Below are 19,376 nucleotides of genomic sequence, written 5' to 3' on the forward strand. Positions count from 1 at the left end.
GAAAACAAAGCATGCCCAGATCACGTGTCTTGAGATCAGTGTATGTAACAAAAATACAGTCACAGCAAGACAACAGACTTCAGAAGCAGGAGAGTCTAAGACCTCTCATTTTCTATAAGTATAGCACTGCTCTAGCTTCTCTGCATTATCTGAGAACTAGAGCACAGCAAGGTTAGAGACTTCTTTTGGATTTTGACATCTTAGTACAGCATCTGCACTTCCATGTTACAAGCACTCCATGAATAGGTTCAAATACAGTACATCTACCCGCTGTTCAAGGGCTAAATGGAAAAACTAGAAATAGAACAACAAATTTCTGGGAATTCTCTTGCTAGACTTGGACAAGGAAGTTTGTGACTGGGGCTCCTGAAGGTCTCCCATTCATAGGATCACTGCAACTCAAAGTTAGCTTGACAGTAAATAACAACAATTCTAAAAAGCTGATTTCCCTGAACTAGAAGTACTGTATGAGGAGGTACAAAATGGTGAAAACTGTCTTCCTGTATTGAAGAGACGTGATGGTCCACATGGGCCATCAGATGGTCTTTTGAAATGCCTTCTGCTTGAAGACAGAGGAAAACTAAAAGGTTAAAAAACACTGCTGTTGTTCCAGAACCTTCACCATTTTGGTCGCCCTCCTCTGGACATGCTCCAAGTTCTCAACATCACAATTCAAAAAGGAAGTTGAGAAGCTGGAGCATGTCCACAGGAGGGTGACTGTAATGGTGTAGGGTCTGGAAACCATGCCTTATGAGGAGAGACTTAGGGAGCTGGGTATGTTTAGCCTGGAGAAGAGACAGTTAAGAAATGATATGATAGCCCTGTTTAAATATCTGAAGAGGTGTCACACTGAGAACGGAGCAAGCTTGTTTTCTGCTGCTCCTCAGAATAGAACACGGAGCAATGATGCAAGCTACAGGAAAAGAGATTCCACCTCAACATTAGGAGGGACCTCCTGACAGCAAGAGCTGTTCAACAGTGGAACACACTCCTTTGGAGAGTGGTGGAGTCTCCTTCTTTGGAGTCTTTAAATAGAGTCTGGATGGTCAACTGTCACAGGGGATGGCAGGGGGCTGGGCTGGATGTCCCTTGAAGTCTCTTCAATTCTATGATTCTACAAACTGCTGTCAAGTCGATTTCAGGTCTGCTGGGAGAGGCGGGCTAAAAATAAACTTTATTATTAAACTTTATTATTATTATTATTAATCAGTGTATGGTGATGAGTGATCTTCAAGTCACACTGTCATCAACAGCACTGATCAAGTCTTGCAGACTCTGGGCAGCTATGGCTTCCTTGATTAAATATATCCATGTGTAATGGAAAAATGTAAGGCTAAACTCAAGAACTTTCAATATACTGGGGTAGAGTTCACATTTTACCCTAGGACTGTTCTGGTATTTGCCTGCATTTAATCTTTCATTTCAAAGTAAAGAACTTAACTCAATATTAAAGAGCCACAAAAAACAAACATTATGTCTTTTTAGGGCTGGCTATGAAGCCATGGAAGAGATGGGTGCTGTGCAACTCCTTTTTCCTAAATACAGGAACTGCAATGCAGATGTTGTTGAACTCCAAACCCCATCAATCCTAGATATTCTGACCAAGTATGATGTATGAAGGAAAGAGTATTTCACTGATACCAAGAGGGCTATAGTTTTCCCACCTCTACAACATGCCAAATGTGTCTGGCAGGAAAGGAGTGGTATTCAGTGTTACTGGTGTAATATCTAGAAGCCAAAAGAAATTAGGAAGATTTTATATATACATAGGAGACTGCTCGATGCTTTACCAAAATGAACAAACCTCCTGAGTTTAGTGAAGAGAAAACTCAGGGCTGCTGAAGCTGCTCTTCTCCAGTGAAGAGGAATCTTAACAACAGTTCTGAATTTTCTCTACTTTGCTCATTTTACAAAGCCTGTCACAAAACTGTGTGTAATGTCACTATTATATTTTACATCAATGTATAGCCATACCTTTCTGCTGTTGCTGCTGCTGACTATGGTGTCTATAATGCAAAGCCAGCACCAACAAAGAGGTATGGACTCAAAAGTGACTCAAAGCATAAAGAATTTGAGGGGGTGGGAGGGAGAGGGTGAACAACTGAAAAATAATTTGAGGAGGGGGACATGCTATCATAGTATTATCTTGCTCCATGCCCCAACTCAAAGTGGTGAATCTCAGTTTTGGAAAGATGTGGCATAATATAACATCCAGAAATTAAAAAACCAGTTCAATCAGCTAGCTGTCTTGGACCCAAAAAACCCTATATTCAGATCACTGCATGATTATGGACTTAGATAGCTGCTCTTTTTCAGTTTCCCCTAGGAACAAATATTAAAGCAGCAGGGGACTTGGTAGCATGAATGCTCAGGAAAGATTTTGCAAATGCAAGCAGAATGTTGAACAGATCAGTGGTAGTAAATCAGAAAGAATATTTACTCCTGTACTTCTTTGAAAACTACATCAAATGGCTACTTGTCCATATAAAACATTGAAATGGCCATGCTGTGCTCTTCCCCCACTCAAAAAAGAAACTCCCCTCACCCACAAGTCTGAGTAGTCAGGCATCACCTATTACAATGTTATTTAAGCCAAGCATGAATTTTTCAGGTTGTCATCACAGATGTCCTCCCCTGCCCATTAGTATGAGTTTTCAAACCAAAAAACAAATTCAATTTCTCACCAGCCTGTCTGCTGAAAATTGAGCTCTGGTTGACATCAGCAGTTGTGGTGCTTAAGATTTCATGTCTCTTCTGAGGAAGAGGTCTTGGAGCATCCGTCTCATTGTTGTCAGTGCTGACAAATATCTCTGCTGAATAAATGGTCTTTTCAGGGCTTTCTGTTGTTATCTGAGTGATAGCATCTGATGACATCCTTTCTGTTTGAGAAGCAGCAGTGTTCTTTGAGCTCTCTTCCAGACTCTGCCCACCAGTTCCCAGATTTCTGCCACTGCTTTGAACTGGAAAATTCTGCCTGCTTTCCAACAGTTCCTGACGTCGATGTGGGGCTTGTTCTGCTACAACTGGAACATCAGGATGCTTAAACTGAGACTCTGATGCTAGTGGTGTTGGAAAATATGAAAACTCCTGAGTCTTTGGGGAAGGTTCACTGGGTTTTAACTGGGAGGTAGCTTCTGATGAAATAGCTGAAGCATTTAAAGCTGAAGCATTCTTAACTTCACCAACTTGTCTCATTTCAGTTCCAGTGTCCAACTGACCAGGAAGATCCAAATCAATACACTTTGGAGATAAAGTAATGTGGACACCAGACAGTGCTTTCCTGGTTGGTGACGAAGGAGATCCTGCTAGGACTGTGGCTTTGTTATCTGGAGAAGGTGGTAATAGACTGCTGCTTCTTACATCTATGTCTCCAGCCCTACCTAAATGTGAATCAAAAGTAAGTTTACTACTCTCTTTTACCAACATGATCTCCTTGCCTTTAGGCTCAGGGGTGTGGGGAAAGCTTCCGTTGCAATCTGCAGACTTATCTTGGGGACAAGCATCATCTGTCTTCTGCTGAGACACATTTATGGAAAAGGACAAATCAGCCATGTTGCCTTTTGGGTTAGAATTGTTATCACAAACATCATCTAAAAGTGTGTCAGATCTTCTCAACTCAGTAAGTATTTGAGAAGGTTGAGCTTCCTTGTAGTCCTCTGTAAAGTTGACTTTTTGCTCAATACAACCGGCTTGGGATTTTTCTACTAATGCAATGTTCTTTTCTAGATGAGTTTCTTCTTTGACGCCAAATAAGGACATGTCTTGATCAGAGCCTCTGCCTGAGGAAAACCCAACACTCCTATCCAGTATACGAACAGCTGCTGTGTCTCCCAAAGCACAGGGTTTTAAATTTTCTTGCTGTGGCTTACTAGGTTTCAACGGTTCATTGTTAAAAGGTTGCCTTTCCAAAGGTACTAAATTACCAGGAGTGGCTTTATGAAAGCCAGGGCAGGAAGCAGGAGAATATAACCTCTTGCGGGATGCAAATGTGATAGAAGTAATTTGCTTGGCAGGTTCAGTGGAAGAGTTGCTGACTGTCAACTGGGTTGATGCTTTCACTTTGTCTCCTACAAGTGCTCTGGAGGCACCAGCCAACTCCATCAGATTTATGTCTTTGGCACTACCCAGGGGAACATGAACATTTTGTTTGGAGTCCAAGAAATTATCTGTATGTGTCTGAAGCTGGTTACAGGCAGGGAATTGTATTCTGTTTATGGACTTTGTCTCTGGCTCACTTTGAAGGGCACAGTCAGTTCTACACACTGGTCTAGCCTGAACTACCTTTGGTACCTCAACTGGTTCGAAATTCTGTGTATGAATGGCCTTTTGTAGCTCATTGCCACTTGAAGGTTTTGAGAGTTCTGGGTTGAGCTTTGAAATAGGATCAGGGCTAGAAATTTTTCCAGTTCTCCACAGCTGACCCTGTTAGGAATCCAAGAGACAGAAATTTACAACATGCATAATTCATTAATACAGCTCTCCTACAGCAGATCGAGAGCTCTGCTCAGTAAAATAAGCAATAAATGGAATATCTTTAATTGGTTGTTGTCATGCTGAATTTGTGGCATGTGGTACTGAGATAAATGAGTCCCACAAAAGTGCCATACCATAATGGCAACACCAGAGACTTTTACACTCTAAAAAGTTTCCCAAACCATCTCCAATAAAACCTCAGCATTTAAGGATGGAGGAGAAACAAGTAGATAAGGTATGGGTAAGCACCAGAGTCCAAGAACCACCACAGACCACAATAGCACCCAAACCAAAACTGGAGGTGGCCAAAAGTCTACTTCCAAATTTGCAAAAATTATTATTTTTTTACTTTCAGCTCCCTGCTGCTTCTTTTAATACAGAACTGCCAACAAGGCACTATTTTTCTTTAGCCAGGAAAAAGTAGAGAGGGGCAGGATCTGAAGGGACATGGGAGTTCAAGGGAGCAAGCAGGATGTAGAAGTCCCTCCCACAAAGTAGACCCATCTCATGGGAAACAGTCTTCTAAACTAATTTCATACAAAATTCAGGGCTAAACTAGTTGCTACTCCCAGCTAAAGTACACTGAAGAAATTAACTGCTGAATGATAAGTCCTGGGGTTTGGCTTCAGGACACACACCCCAACGATACCAAAATTGATGGATCCTCAAATCCAATTATATACAATGGCATAGTAAAATGGTGTCCCTTGTATAAACTGGCAAAATCAAGGTTTGCTTTTTGGATTTTATACACACACACATATATATTCAAGACACAGATGACTGAATCTGTGAATGCAGAATCTGTGGATAGAGAGAGCCAACTGTATACAAATCCCATTGCTTTAAAGGATCCAATTCTTGTTAGGACTAACAAATGGATTTAGCTCTCAGTTTCCAGAGAAACATATTGAAAGATACTAGGAATAAAGCCTGACAACCTATATTAAAGAAAATTATTTATGTTTTAAGTTGTGATGCTATCAGTATTTTCACACATTTCCTCCCACTACTTCTAGTAAGTTAAACTGCGTAGTTATTTTTAATGGTAGGACTCCTATCTATCTATCTATTTATTTCTGGCATAGGTTTTTCCAAAGACTGCTGGGGAAGTTCATAGTAAAAGCACAATGTTAACATTTTAAAAACATAACACACAACACCAAGTTAGCAGAAAAATAGTAGAACACCTTATGGAACAAAAGAGCTTCAGAGACCACCCTAAAAATGGGAAAGGGGAGTTGGTAAGGTTTCCCCAAGGAAGAAAGTTCATAAGACTGATCCCATTCCCCCAAATCCTTTGGACTTTACAATTTCCAGTAGAATAGCATTCACTGAAAGATGAAATCTGCTGTCATGTGCAAGATAGGATGAAGTCTGATTTGACTGTTTTATTAAATGTCAGTGAACGGTAACATCTAGTAGAAACTGAAACCTATATACACACATATTACTTCCATAAAAACTAATATATAAGCTTCCTTCCCCTTCTACCACAAAACTATTTCCTTTACTGATGTGTCTGGAGTGGCCGGGGGGGGGGGGGGCGGAATTTACCAGGTAAATATTTCCAGAAAGAATTCCCACAAAAAAAATTTGGGATCAGTTCCAGCTGTATTTTTGCTCACAAAATAATTAATGAGAGTGTTTTTAAAGTACAAATATGAAAAATGATTTCAGGACTGGTCATGCCCTAATATTTTTAGGGACAAACCCATAAGCAAGTGCTGGCAAAAATATAAGAAAAATCAAGAACTGTGTGGTAAGGTCACAGGTACCGTATTTTCTGGCGTATAAGACGACCCCCAACTTTTCCAGTTAAAATATAGAGTTTGGGATATACTCGCCGTATAAGACCCCTCTTCCAACACACACCAAATAAAAATTTAAAAACATCAGATTTGATTTCAATATGGTAATTTTAATTCAAATGCTTATGACATGCAGGTACTTAGCAGGAAACCTTGTTGTATACAAAGCCTGCTTGGACTGGTCAGCTCTCCCTACCTGCCCAGCCCTCCCTGTCTCCAAGACTATCAGAGCGGTAGCTGCTTTCATAAGGTCACCGCATATGGTGGGGATGTGACCGTGGCCGTTTTTGAGCTCCTCCCACCATATGCGGTGACCGCAGATTCGCCAGGCCAGCTCAGAGGTTTCAGCACCCGCCCTATAAGACGACACCCGGCGTATAAGACAACCCCTGACTTTCCTGGGTTAAAAAGTAGTCTTATACGCCAGAAAATACAGTAATCCAAGTTGGAGAGATGAATATTCTAGCACTCTCATGTAGCCAAGGGGGAAAATGTTTCATTTGGCCTGCTCTGAAATCTACATGTGTTTACAAAACTGACAAAGTCAAAAACAAAAGCAGAGATGTGTAATTACAAATGGGTAATTTCTATAAGCTAGATCTGAAGGATGTTTCAAGTATATCCAATATCACCCAGCTTAACTGAAACGCTCTTCTAAATAATGCATGGGTAACTATAGCACAGTGAGCTTCTACAGTCACAGGGCCTTCTTGCTAATCGTAAACAGAAAATTCCCAGCTAAAGCGAAGCAAGTACATTTTGTGGCACAATAAGGATGTGGACGGTCCATTTAAAAAAAGGTCTTCACCTTTGTGCAGTTCACATCAAGCCATATATGAACCACAGAGAGGTAACAGAGAGGCTGCTAATATTCCTTTCTTGGTAACAGTGCAGAAAACATAAAGAGATAGCCTCTGCTTGATCCAGTAAATACAATTTAAATGAGTGGGTGAGGGGAGCCCAGCCTGTTTCATAAAGCGAGGCTAAATTCAAATATATCTTTACACAGCAAAGATCGCACAGCAAACAGACAATCAAACAAACAAGAAGATTCTCCTTCAGTCAAGTAAACAGTCAGTCAAGTCAATAAGAAGGTTCTCCTTTAGATGCATGCAGAGAAATAAGCACCAGAAGCTTCAGCTTCCTGCAGTGGAAACTGCTTGCAATAAAGAGAATAAAACTGAGAAAGTATCCAGATGCATTACTCAAACCATGCTGGATAGCCACACGCCAGTCACCTCACCCACATGTTAGCACCAGCAGCAGAGTCCCTGTTATCATATGCTGAAAACAGACAAGACAAACACATAGAAAATCAACAGGCATTTATATCTGTGTGTTGTTCAAGAGCATGGAGCAACAACACTGAATGCATAAAAGAGGGATTCATCACACATCTTTCCCATTATCACCCATGAAACTAGGCCACTTCTCACATTACTTTTTCGCCTCAACAAGGCTGATTGCCATCTTCCCTTTTGCAAGCAGAAGTGGGAAAGGGCGACACACAGACTTTCCTCTAACCCACTTTCTTGGTTCCTGGCAGTTAGACTAGTACCTCTGAGATATAGATCCACTACCCTGGATTGGCTACAGCCACAGACTACAGCCTAGAACTCAGACAAAAGCAGTACTCATTTTGCTTCCTTAAAAAAAAATCACAGCCAAAGCTTCAAACCCTTTTTTTAAAGGAAGCAAAAAGTAATCTGAAACACGGTGACTTGGCTAGTTTCATTCCCTCCTCCTGAAACCCTCTCTCCCCACTCAAAAGTCAAGAGTGGTCCAAAAGTAAAACCAGGAATGATGTCACATCATTTCTGTGCAAGACTGAAGGATCAGTCCCCCAGATCTCCCCAGAACCCATCCTCCCCAGTGCACCATTACACCTGTTTTGCTTCTGTTATTCTCAAAATGGCAACCAGAGGTGATGCTGCATTACCTTCTGCCATCAATTTGACAAAGGCTCCATTGGAAACAAAGGAATTTATTGGGGATAGTTCAGAGACAAGGGTTTGCCTATTGTTTGTGTGTTTGGGAGCCTTTCTCTAGGTCTGTTTTCTCTGGCGGGGGGAGGAATTACTGAAAAATTGTGCCTAGTTTTTTTAATTGCAGGGTGGGTGTTTGGAGGACTGATGTGTGGCTTCTAGGATTGCAAGGTTGGGGCTCACAGCTCACCCTTTCCCCACTTCTGTTTTAGTCTAGGGACACCTGCAATAAAGGTCCCCCCCCCCTTTAGATACACTCTGCAACACAGACACACAGAAGCAGCCTATAGCCTCCAGAACATGCTCAGCAGAAGGAATCACATGCGGAAAGCGGCCTTCCAGGGATTCCACATAATCAACTATGCAATTCATCATATTTCCCAGATGTTCCAACCAATGTGAAAATTTCCTTAAAATATCATTATGGAACACGCTGGTAGCAAGAAATCACTGCAAGACTCTTTTCTTAATGTCAGTTTCAAGACATTGTCACCAAAGTCTCCTGAATCTGCTGCTCGTGTCCTTGGGCTTACCTTACGAATTCCAGATGTCCTGGCATTCAGATACTGCTCTCTCTTGATTTGTTCTATCATCCGTCGATCCTCCTCATTTAGGTCAGGCACAGAGTCTGCAGGTTGAGCTGCCTGCTTCAGTTTCAATGAGGCTTTTGGAGAATAGGGATGGATGAATCTGTCAGTTTTGGTTTTTCACTGTTCCTCAGTTTTACAGACAATTCATTCTTTCCTAGTTATGCATTACAAAGTATTTTCCTATAAAATAGTCTGAACAAAAACATATATGCACATTTGATGTATGCATTTTTGCCTAATACAGACAGTTTTGTACAAGTGGTTTCACCTAAATAAAGACAATCTTCAAGATGTAAACCTTCATCTTTTCTTTTACACATTATTTTTCACAAATATACACATTTTTGTTTGGAGAAACGTACCACAGAACTGAATTACGTGCAAATATTGAAGGACAGCATGCTTGCTTGCACAGTGATTGAGAAATCAAAGACATAGCTCTGTTAGTATGGATCTGTATGCAAAGTGATCTTGTAGCATCTTTGAGACTAGTTGGGTAGTGTAAGTTTTTGTAGACTTAAGTCTGATTCATTAGATGCCTGAGCACTTCACTCGATGCATCTGATGAAGTAGACCAAGGCTATGAAAGCCTATCTCACCAACTTCTTTTTCTGTTATTCTCAAAGGTATTACAGGATCTCTTTACATACTGGTTCAGAAAATTAAATGTTGGCAATTTCTCTACTGTAATGCAAATTCAGTCATTTTTTCCCCATCCATACTAGTCAGATCGTGATACTTCATAGATGGACTGCAGAAAGAACACAAAGTACAGTGAAATAAGTAACAGAACTGTGATATTAACGTACTAACGTATGTTAGACTAGAATTGCTCTGGTGCATGACTGTTCAAATGCAGAATATGACAAAATGTTGTTTACCTTTCAGAGTATTAACTTCTCAGTATAGCAAATATGTCAATCTTTTTATTTTTAGTAATTCCTCCCTCACCCCACTTCCTTGTCCCCCTACTCCTAAACCCTGACCAACCTGGAACCACTTTCAAAAGATTTGCTTACAATTTACTACACTGCTTATCATTTTGTAAACCTAGACCATGACAACCTCCTGTTAGCAGACAAGTTGCCCAAACTGGTAACTGGCAAAACCAGCCTTTGCAGAGATACTGCAGTAGCCCAAGAAATCAAACAATTATCTGATTGTTCCACTATGGAGCCAAACTGGTTCTTGTCCCAAGAGAAACTGAACACAAACAGCTATTCATTTTGCTGTTGACTGCAAGCTAGATGGCTGTCTCTAAGTATAAGCCTGCAGTCACATGCACTGAAGTCACTGGATGGGCAAGGCCACTTCCAGGCAAATGAACGGGCCTGTTTTTCTACAATTTTCTTCCCCCGTTATTGTTAGCTTCCAATACAAGAAGGGAGAAGGATGGAATTAAGAGAACTGTTTTGATTTCTTTTTAATTTGCTTTCTTGACGTATTCTGAAATTCCCTCTACACTTCCCAGAGTCCCTGAGGCCCATCCTATTTTTCTCCCTAAACCTATGTAAAGGTAACAGCAACAAGAGGAGAGAGTGTTTGCTGGAAGTCTGTGCATTCCCTGGCATCTCATATTCTGCCACAGCAGTTTCCCAGGGAGCCTAAATCTGCATTGTGGGTTCAGGTACCCTGGAGAACTAGGGTTCCTGGCCACTACTAGGTCCAGGATATTGCCATGGCAGTGTTCCAACTGCAAAAGTGGAAGCCAAAGGCTGCATCTACATTGCAAAAAATAATGCAGTCCGATGCTGCTTTAACTGCTATGGCTCAATACTAGAGACATCTGGGATTTGTAGTTTGGTGAGATAGTCAGTTTTCTCTGTCAGAGTGCTATGGTGCCACAGCAAATTCCAGGATTCCATAGGATGAATCCATGACAGTTAAAGCAGTATCAAACTGCACTGACTTTGCAGTGTGGCAGCAGCCACAGTTCCCAGAGCTCCAGCTTAAGGTTTTACCCTCAATTCAGTCAGGAGATGGATGCTGAACTCTGACACTTATAAACCTAGGAGATTTTAGAGAGCTCCTGGGAGTCAGTTGCCTACCATGGGCTTTTGCTTCTTCTTCTTCAGCACTCTGTAGTATCTGAATGGCGTGCATCACGGGGCGTTCATCTTCCAGAAGAGTTTTGACACGGGCCGCCAGGGAGTCCAGACTGCTGCTGTGGTTGCTCTGACTGGCACTGGGGGCCCCTTTACTGCCAGCTAAACTGGCTCCAACTGAGCCTTGCTTCTGAGCACTTTCACCACATGCCTGCTCATCTAACCACCGTGTTGAGTGCAGAACAGGAGGTTCATATCGCAGAAGGGTTTTCACTTTCATACCCAGTGAGTCCACGCTGCTGCTGTGACTACTACTCATCTCTTTATTGCTACCTCCTTTGGTTTTCTCCAAAACTTGTTGAACGTTTTCCAGAGTGTTGGAGGGCTTTACACTAGAAGTAGCCTGAAATTCTTTGAGATCTCTGGGGTTACTCAAGTTGCTCTTTGCAGCACTATTTCCAGAAACAGGCAGACTTTTATTTACCACTACACTATTGCAACCTTCTGGCTCAGAGCGTGTGATGGGCTTCACTCCCTTGTTCTCTTCAGCAACTGCTTCACATGTCGGCTTCAACTTTTCTGGTACAACTTGCTTCTGGCTGCCAATATCCACAGCACGAAAACCTTCCCATTTTAAGCGACCAGAGAGACTAAGGGTTTTGGCACGTGTATTGTCTTCTTGAACATTTTGCCCGTTGAGTGTCTCATCCCATGACCACATCCTCTGAATCCCTGGATAACTTCCCTTGACTGGTCCAGAACCTACAGAAGCATCCATGTCTTTCATTTGTTTCAATGAGCTGCCCAGTTCTGTGGAGGAGGAGACGAAGGAGCTGGTGTTAAAGTTTCTGCCTGAAGTTCTACTTTCTGATTCTGCCAGAAGCTTCTCAATTTCCTTCAGTGTTTCTGATCCTATGAAAGAATAATCTCTTTCTCCTTCAGAATCTACACACAAAGAAGTAGTTTCTCCAGTCATACCCTTTTCAGCATTTTCTTGAGCCACAGAGCCACAAAATGGTTTCTCTTTACTTACTCCGAGCTCCTTTGGATCATTTATGTCTGCCAGTGACTTTACACATTCTGGGGCCCTCTCCTCTTCAGAATGAGAATCAGAAGGAACTTCTGGGATTACTTGGCTCAGTTCTGCTGACGGCAAAGCAGCTGGGGATTTAGATGTGTCCCCTGACAGTGGCTGTGGGGGAGCACAAAGCTGTAACTGACGGCAGACAGTCCTGCTCTGACCAAGCAAGTCTCCAGAAGGCTGTGAGGGAAGCTCTGTGGGCAGTGGACTATCAGAGCCAGTATGTGATCCTGCTGGAACTGGCCCGCTAAAAATGGAAGAGTTAAAGCTTGACTGTATTGCATCTATAACAGAGTGAGGGTCTCCTAGAAGAAAACAAAAAATGGTTAGAATTCACTTACAAATGAAAATGCCTACAAATACAGTGTCAGGCACAGGTGTGGATACAACAATTATTATGGGGTACAATAACATCCAAAATCCACGAAACAGTGATGCCTTTATTGGGCCAACCAAACTGTATAAAATACACATCTCAAGCTTTCAAAACTCCATTGGCTTCTTTATCAGACAAAGGTGTTAAAAATAATACAGGAGGAAAAAAATGACCTGTATTTTGTCAAGACAGTGGTGGTGGTGGTGGTCTGAGCAGTGTTACCAATTTCCAGGGAACTCGCCAGAATCCAGGGAATTTAATTAATTTCTTTCCGGGGATTTTAGTAAAACATTCCAGGGAATATCTTTGAGGCTTGTTGGCAACACTGGTTCTGAGTCTGGAGAGCCATCCCTGCAGGCAGGCAACTTCTCCTTCTGACCATGGGGTACTGGGAAACAGCATTTTAAAGTCCAGAAAATTTAAATTGCATTAGCAAAAGAAAAAGGTACTCTCTATGAAATCCAGGACAACTCATTCTATAATAAGAACATGAAGAACAACTTCCTCATCTTATTTCATCTTTGCCTGATGAAGAAACCAGTGGTGCTTCAAAAGCTTGCGACATATATTTTATGCATTTTGGTTGTCCCCATAAAGGTATTACTATTTTGTGGATTTTGAATGTTACTGTACTTTGTTATATGGCCAAAATCGCTACCCTTGGAATTATTATGGAACAGTGGTAGCCGCACACAGATTAAGAGAACCACCAGACATAAATGCCCCTGAGACACTCAGTCTACAAGGTTCCAAGCTCCATAATGGTCTGATTCAGTAGAAAAACAAGGAGGCGTTCCCCAAGAGCTCCTATACGGTTTTCCTCTGAATAAGAAAACTGAGGGAAAAAGTGTTACTGGAAGGCACTGCTGGCAAACCTAAAAAATTCTAATAAAGGAACTTCTTGTTACACTATCTGTAGGAAACAAGGACCAATAGTATGTTAAGAACATGAACATATGAAAGGAGGAGCGGAGGACGGAGAGAGACAGACACCAGGGTCTCCGCTGATACCATTAATGTCCACAGAAGATGACTGAATACTAAAAGAGCCTTGCTGGACCAGATCAAGGTGAGTTCACCTGACTCACTATCCTGGCTTGTCAGATGATGCTGGGAAGCCCAGAAGAAGCAGGCCTTGAAGGAAAGCAACATCTACCACACCGACTGGTATTCAGAGGCGGACTGTTCTGTTTAGCTATCAGGATTCATAACTCTTGACACAACTAATTGCCATGAACACAGCCTCCTTTATTTCCCGCCATACCTTCTGACAGCTGCCCACACTGTGTTGACAAATCAGTAGATGCTTTCAGTGTTCTGAGCTCAGTTGGAGACAGTTCAATTTCTCTGATTGGCCCTCGAGGCACGAATGGAGTCAGTATCGATGAAGGTGACTGATCGATGCCAAGGTTATGGAGGTATACCTGATGCAAGAGGTGAAGAAAATTAATCTGGAAAAGCAATTAAGACAGTCTACTCTGATGCAATATGCAATTTGAAATTTCACCAACCACCACTACTCCACAAGGACTTCACAACTACATTTATATATAGAAGGAAATAACTGCATAGATGAGTCTCTTCAGCATTTAGCAAAAGAATCTGCCAAGAAGGCAAGAGGAGCCAAAAACACTAAGAAAGCTACTTTCATTTACACAGTGATTTCTTTAACAACCATATGCAAAGAAGATATTACTGAGACCTATCCAAATACTCATTTTAAAGCTTCCAATCCTTCATATTCCTTTAAGACCAAAAACAAGCACATATTTCACATACCTTGGTCCCTCCCAATATGAAAGACATACATCTTCATTGCCAGAAATATATTATTTAGTAGATGAAATTTAAACTATATTTAGAAAAGGAAGGAGTTATCACAGAAAGGGAGAAATGCATAACAAAAGCATGGCTTATTCTAAAAAATCTTGATACTGATTTGTGAAGTAAATCCATAAAACAAATTTTACAAGGGGACTAAATATATTTTCAAACAACCAAGTCCAATTTTATTTGTGCTCAGCCAAGCCAGGCTGGAAGAGGGGTCAGGAATAGGTCTTTCTCCCATCCCTTTAATAAAAAGCCAGACAAAGAACTGCTAGAAAGAATCTCTCCCCTCCCACAACATGTAGGATGATGTTTCCTGGTATTGACCTGCGGAGCTCATTCTTTGTTACAGTATTCATTTTAGTGGGATTAACATCCTTTTGTGAAGGATCATTGGCCCAGCTGCATCAGCAAAAGGGGCCTTTTCCCTCTTCTCTTTCCTGAAGGAGCAGCACACTGCTGCAAACATCCAACTAAAGAATGCAAGCTTGAGTAGGATAGAGTCTGGAGGTTGCAAACATTTTCTTAGACTCAAAATCACAGCACCTTAGATTTGGAAGGCACCACAAGGTGGTCTAGTCCAACCTCCTGCCATGCAGAAAGACACAACCAAGGCACTCCTAAAAGATGCCGATCCAACCTCTGTTTAAAGATCTCAAAGATGGAGAGTCCACCACCCTCCGAGACAGTTTATTCCTACTGTCGAACAACTCTTGACATGAAGTTCTTCCTATTTGATTTGATTGATTGATTGGGTTTATATACCTCCTTTCTCCGAAACTGGGATTCAAGGCAGTTTCAGGTGGATTTTTCCCCTTGTTATTTGTAATTTGAATCCACTGGCTTGTGTCCTAGCCTCTGGAGCAGCACTGATTCTCACTTGCTGATTCCCATTTCTTCAGGGGCACTGGAAGTGCCTCAACCAAGGAGAAGGTGGTACGTAGGTCCCCGAAGATCACATTGCCCCTTACAAGTGGAATCTTTCACCCCAATAAAGCCATGTTGGGGGAGGGGATGTTTCCTCTAACCAGGCAAACTGATAAATGCTGCATCCCTCTGTGCTGTGTGACCTGGCTTGCTTGGGAGCTACCTGCTTGCCTTGTGTTTGTTACTTCTACACTGATCTCCTGATCGCTCCTTTGTAGCCATGGTTTAAGGCTGTTAGGTGGATGGGGTGGACTGATGTTCCTGCCTCATACCTAAGTATTGAGTCCAACTAGATGCAATGTGGCCCTTTTAACACTGCTAGTCATTACACATATTGGTAAAAAAAAGCATCCTGGGTGCAGAATTGCTAGATGAGAGAAAGAGCAAAATGGAAAGATAGGACGATGACATGCCAGCAAGCAGAAAAATTGCATTATAATAAATATTTTTTAAAAAAAGGGGGGGGGTTAACTTCATGGAGAAAGCAGAAACTTGTTGGTGTGAGAAAGCTTTTAATGGAGTCTATCATACAGCTGATTCCTCCTGGCACAGTTATCCCAGTAGAAGAGAGAGACTGGAAGGTCACATATAGCCATTTAACACAACCGTCACAGAACGTCAAGTTCCCCATCACTCAGTCCCTGCATCTCTTGTCAATCTTGTTTCCTCACACCTGCAGTCCTGGTTGATTGACTTTCCCAGTCATGCCAACAACCTCAGTTTTTGCACCCTGTCTTCTTTCAGAAAAGCTAACGCTTTTTAAATATAGTCTTAGAATGGAGCAGTCTTTTTCCACTGGGCTGTAAGTCTCTCCCTTTTAAGCATAGGAGCGTTTGTCTGGAACTGTCTTCCCACAGGAAAATTGTGCAATTTACTACACCAGAAAGGAAGGCCATTTAAGGCATTTTACCTGGAGCACAGAGAAAAATGAAGCATAAGAATAGACCAGGAAGCAGACCTATTTATTTGAACAGGCAACTGGCAATTAAATGAACGGACAGAAGGGTTTTATAATGGAGTCTATGTGCTGCAATTGTTATTATTCCAGTGATGTTTTTTTTAATTTTTCAATAGTGTTTCGAATTATAGGTGTTTTAACACGATAGCTGATTTATTTATTAACTTTTGTATCATGAGGGCTTTAAGTGTATTTTGTTTTAACCTTGTTGTCAGCCACTTTGGGTCCTACCTTGGGAGACAAAAAATAAAATAACAAATAAGGTGAAAGGACAGGAATAAGGAAAGAGGGAAATCTTTTCCAAAGGTTGCTATGGAATGATTGGAGGAACACCCTATTTGCTTTGAAAAATAATTAATAACAATTATCTTACATTGCAAAGGGGTTCATTTCAGATCCCCTCTTTCAAGTATGCAGGTTTTTGTCCTGTTTTTGTAAGACCCTGTTTAGGGCTAATTAACAATGCAACCTCTTCATTAATTACCACATTAATGATAGCTTCTATTTCAAACTTTTATTTTATTTACTACCTTTACCCTTATCTTTTATTATGACCTCTAGGAAAAGTGGCATCTGAAGTTACATAAGAAACAAAAAGAACCTCTTTGTGCAACAAAGAGAATAAGAATTTATGTATATGCATCAAACAAACTGCAGGATAAGATGGTAGCAAACCAAGCACAGCAGTAGTGCCTGCCAATGAAAAACATCTTTTAAAATGATAAGAGATTACTGGAAAAGAAATATGAACTTACCGGTATCCTCTCTTCTATATTCATTTCTCTGTGATCTGAAGTCTGCAATACATCTTTGAAACTGCTTTGCAGCTTCCCAGAAACAGCTGAGGATCGTCTTGAAGATTGTCCTGAGGAAAGTCTCAAGTCAATACAACTACCTCCCCCAGAACTTGTTAGCTGATTTAAGCTATCTGGTGAAACATCTCTAAAACAGTCCATACTAATCTGGTTGTTACAACGGTGAGTGCCTGACAACTCTCTAGTATTATCTGGAGAGCCACCAGACTTTTCCTGGCAACCACTAAGAGAACCAGTTTCTTCTCTAAGGAGTTCAGCGACTCGTTCACTAGTAATAAAATTATCTGGATTTGAGCTCTTGCCACTTCCAACATGTTCAATTCTTTCTTCATCACTGGATACAGTGGAGACTAAAACGGCTGTATGATGCTGGATAAGAGGCTCTTTGGCATCATCTCTGCAAGCCTCACTTTGCTTAACCTCAGAATCTCCTGATGCATGGCCCTTGTCTTCTGCTGGTTGAAGATTATAATCCTGGATTTTTTCATGACCTACTTCAGTCTTTGACATTTCTCTGCTGATTGCCATCACAGAGTTTTCAGACTGGGACCTAGTAAGTGGTAAAGCGTGAGGTGATTTTTTGTCATAAGAACGCAGATTGGTCATGGACTTTGGTCCACAGAATGGTGTCACCAACCCTGGCTTGAGATCAAACTGGTTTTGATGCTTCAACAAGATGCTGTTTAAGGAGTCTGCAATGACACTGTAAGACTTCTGCTTAGGTGAGATGCCACTTGAACCATCTAATGCCAAAGCATTAGGCATCCTCTCTGCTGACTGACTCGTGTTCCATGCCCCTACCTTCTCCATGAAATTAAGAGAAGGCAGAGACTGAATCCTGCCTTTAAGAGGACGTAAAACTCTAAGATGTCCACTACTTTCATTTTTTGCTTCTTGGTCACTTTGGAATGTAAGAGGCTCTTCAGCAGAAGGTACACCAGTGTCATCGCCAGAAGGCACTCGAGGTTCTTCCACAGAAGGAATGCAAGCTTCACCAGAAGAATTCTTAGATGTCTCTTCACGTAAGCAAGAAAGAGGGGACTGGAGAACAGACTTGGCTGGGATGGTCATACCAGAAGCCTCTTGCCTCAGGTTTCGAGTTGTAAAAAGTCCTGGGGTAGAATGATGAACTGGATGAGCCAGATGTCCAAAAAATGATCCCTCATTAAAGGAAGGTGAAATTCCACTATCCTTATGCTCTCTCTCTATGATGAAATCTGAGAGTGTTAGTTCATTCTTGCTTGCTCCCATCTGGGTTTCCACCACAGAATTTACCTGCTTGCTCCCTGTATTGCCATGCTCTGCAGCCATAGTGGCTGGTTGGAGAGGTACATTACGTCTACAGTCAGTTACAGCTGAAACAAGCTTTCTTTTTTGTTCTTCAAATACAACTTCAGAGACATGCTGCACCTGCACCTTATTCTGCAAAGGTCTTGAAGGTACCCCAGTATTACTGCATGAGTCACCCAAACTCACTCTCTGCCCCCCAAAGGAAGCCAATGCCTGTGAAGTGTTTGCTGCATCACTGGCATTTCCAAGCTTTCTTTCTGAATCAGAAAATACTTTTAATGGGTCAAGCTCAGAAATGTTTCCTACTTCTTGCTGATGTGGTTCTACAAATGTTTCCGGATGTCTTTCTACCAAAACTACATCCTCCATTTGCTGACTTGTTTCATTTTCTTCTGCATCCTTTCCTAAAACACTTTTACCAGAAGAACTCTCAGAAGATAAGAATCCATACTGCTTGGATAACCCCACCTCTTCTTCCAGAATTTCAAGCAGGAGAGGGGCTGGCACATTGCTGTCCAAAAGGAAAAGATCTTGGCCTGAAAAAGCTCCCCAAGATTCTAGTGGAGTTGCCATCTGCTGGTTTGGCAAATTTTGTGACGATAGGACTCCAGAAATCCCATCCTTGGAGCCAAAGGTTTTACCACACATACTGAGCTGAGGTGTTTCTTCTTCATTACAATTCCTCTGTTCTGTAAGCATACATGCAGAAAGAGAAAGAGGATGCTGGGACAGATAGCTACCAAGACTGGTATTGCTAGGTGCCATGGTGCTGATAGCCAGTGAGTGCTGAGACAGAGGAAGGCAATCACTGGAAGACTCTGAGCCAACTTCCATAGTTGCCAGCCGCACAGCCTCTCTCATCTGCAAATGGCTGGAAGCCTCTTCAGAAGCAGTACGAGAAACATCTGGAGTCCCTCTGAAAGAGAAAAAAGAGAAAAAGTGCAGTCCTTCATTACAACCCAGCAGAAACCAGAGAGAAAAATTTGCAGGTCTAAGCAACAGAAGTTCAATTTGTTTCCTTCGCTGAGATGTACTAGTAGACAGAATGACAACATAAAGCTTATGACAATGATAATTAGGAAAATGGTAGTATTAGTAGATAATGATATAATGATATTAGTAGTAGTATTTCATCATCATAGTCATCGTCACTGGTTTCAGTCTATTAAGTGTTATTGGTCTGGATTCTGGATGGGGG

The 19,376-nt window shown here is 41.6% G+C and overlaps 1 protein-coding gene across 6 annotated transcripts in view; it reads right to left on the reverse strand.

The window, feature by feature from the left end:
• ALMS1 (ALMS1 centrosome and basal body associated protein) overlaps positions 1-19,376 on the reverse strand; it is a 111,015-nt gene that overhangs the window by 63,231 nt on the left and 28,408 nt on the right. For all 6 annotated transcript variants that reach the window (XM_042469045.1, XM_042469042.1, XM_042469046.1 and 3 more), the window contains exons 5-9: positions 16,829-19,094; positions 13,626-13,785; positions 10,908-12,290; positions 8,803-8,933; positions 2,685-4,422 (exon numbers count right to left, since the gene is read on the reverse strand). In XM_042469045.1, the coding sequence (XP_042324979.1) occupies positions 2,685-4,422; positions 8,803-8,933; positions 10,908-12,290; positions 13,626-13,785; positions 16,829-19,094 (5,678 nt within the window). The remainder of the gene's footprint in view (positions 1-2,684; positions 4,423-8,802; positions 8,934-10,907; positions 12,291-13,625; positions 13,786-16,828; positions 19,095-19,376) is intronic.

Source organism: Sceloporus undulatus, chromosome 5 (assembly GCF_019175285.1).
Source record: "Sceloporus undulatus isolate JIND9_A2432 ecotype Alabama chromosome 5, SceUnd_v1.1, whole genome shotgun sequence".
In the NCBI taxonomy this organism is placed as follows: Eukaryota; Metazoa; Chordata; class Lepidosauria; order Squamata; family Phrynosomatidae; genus Sceloporus; species Sceloporus undulatus.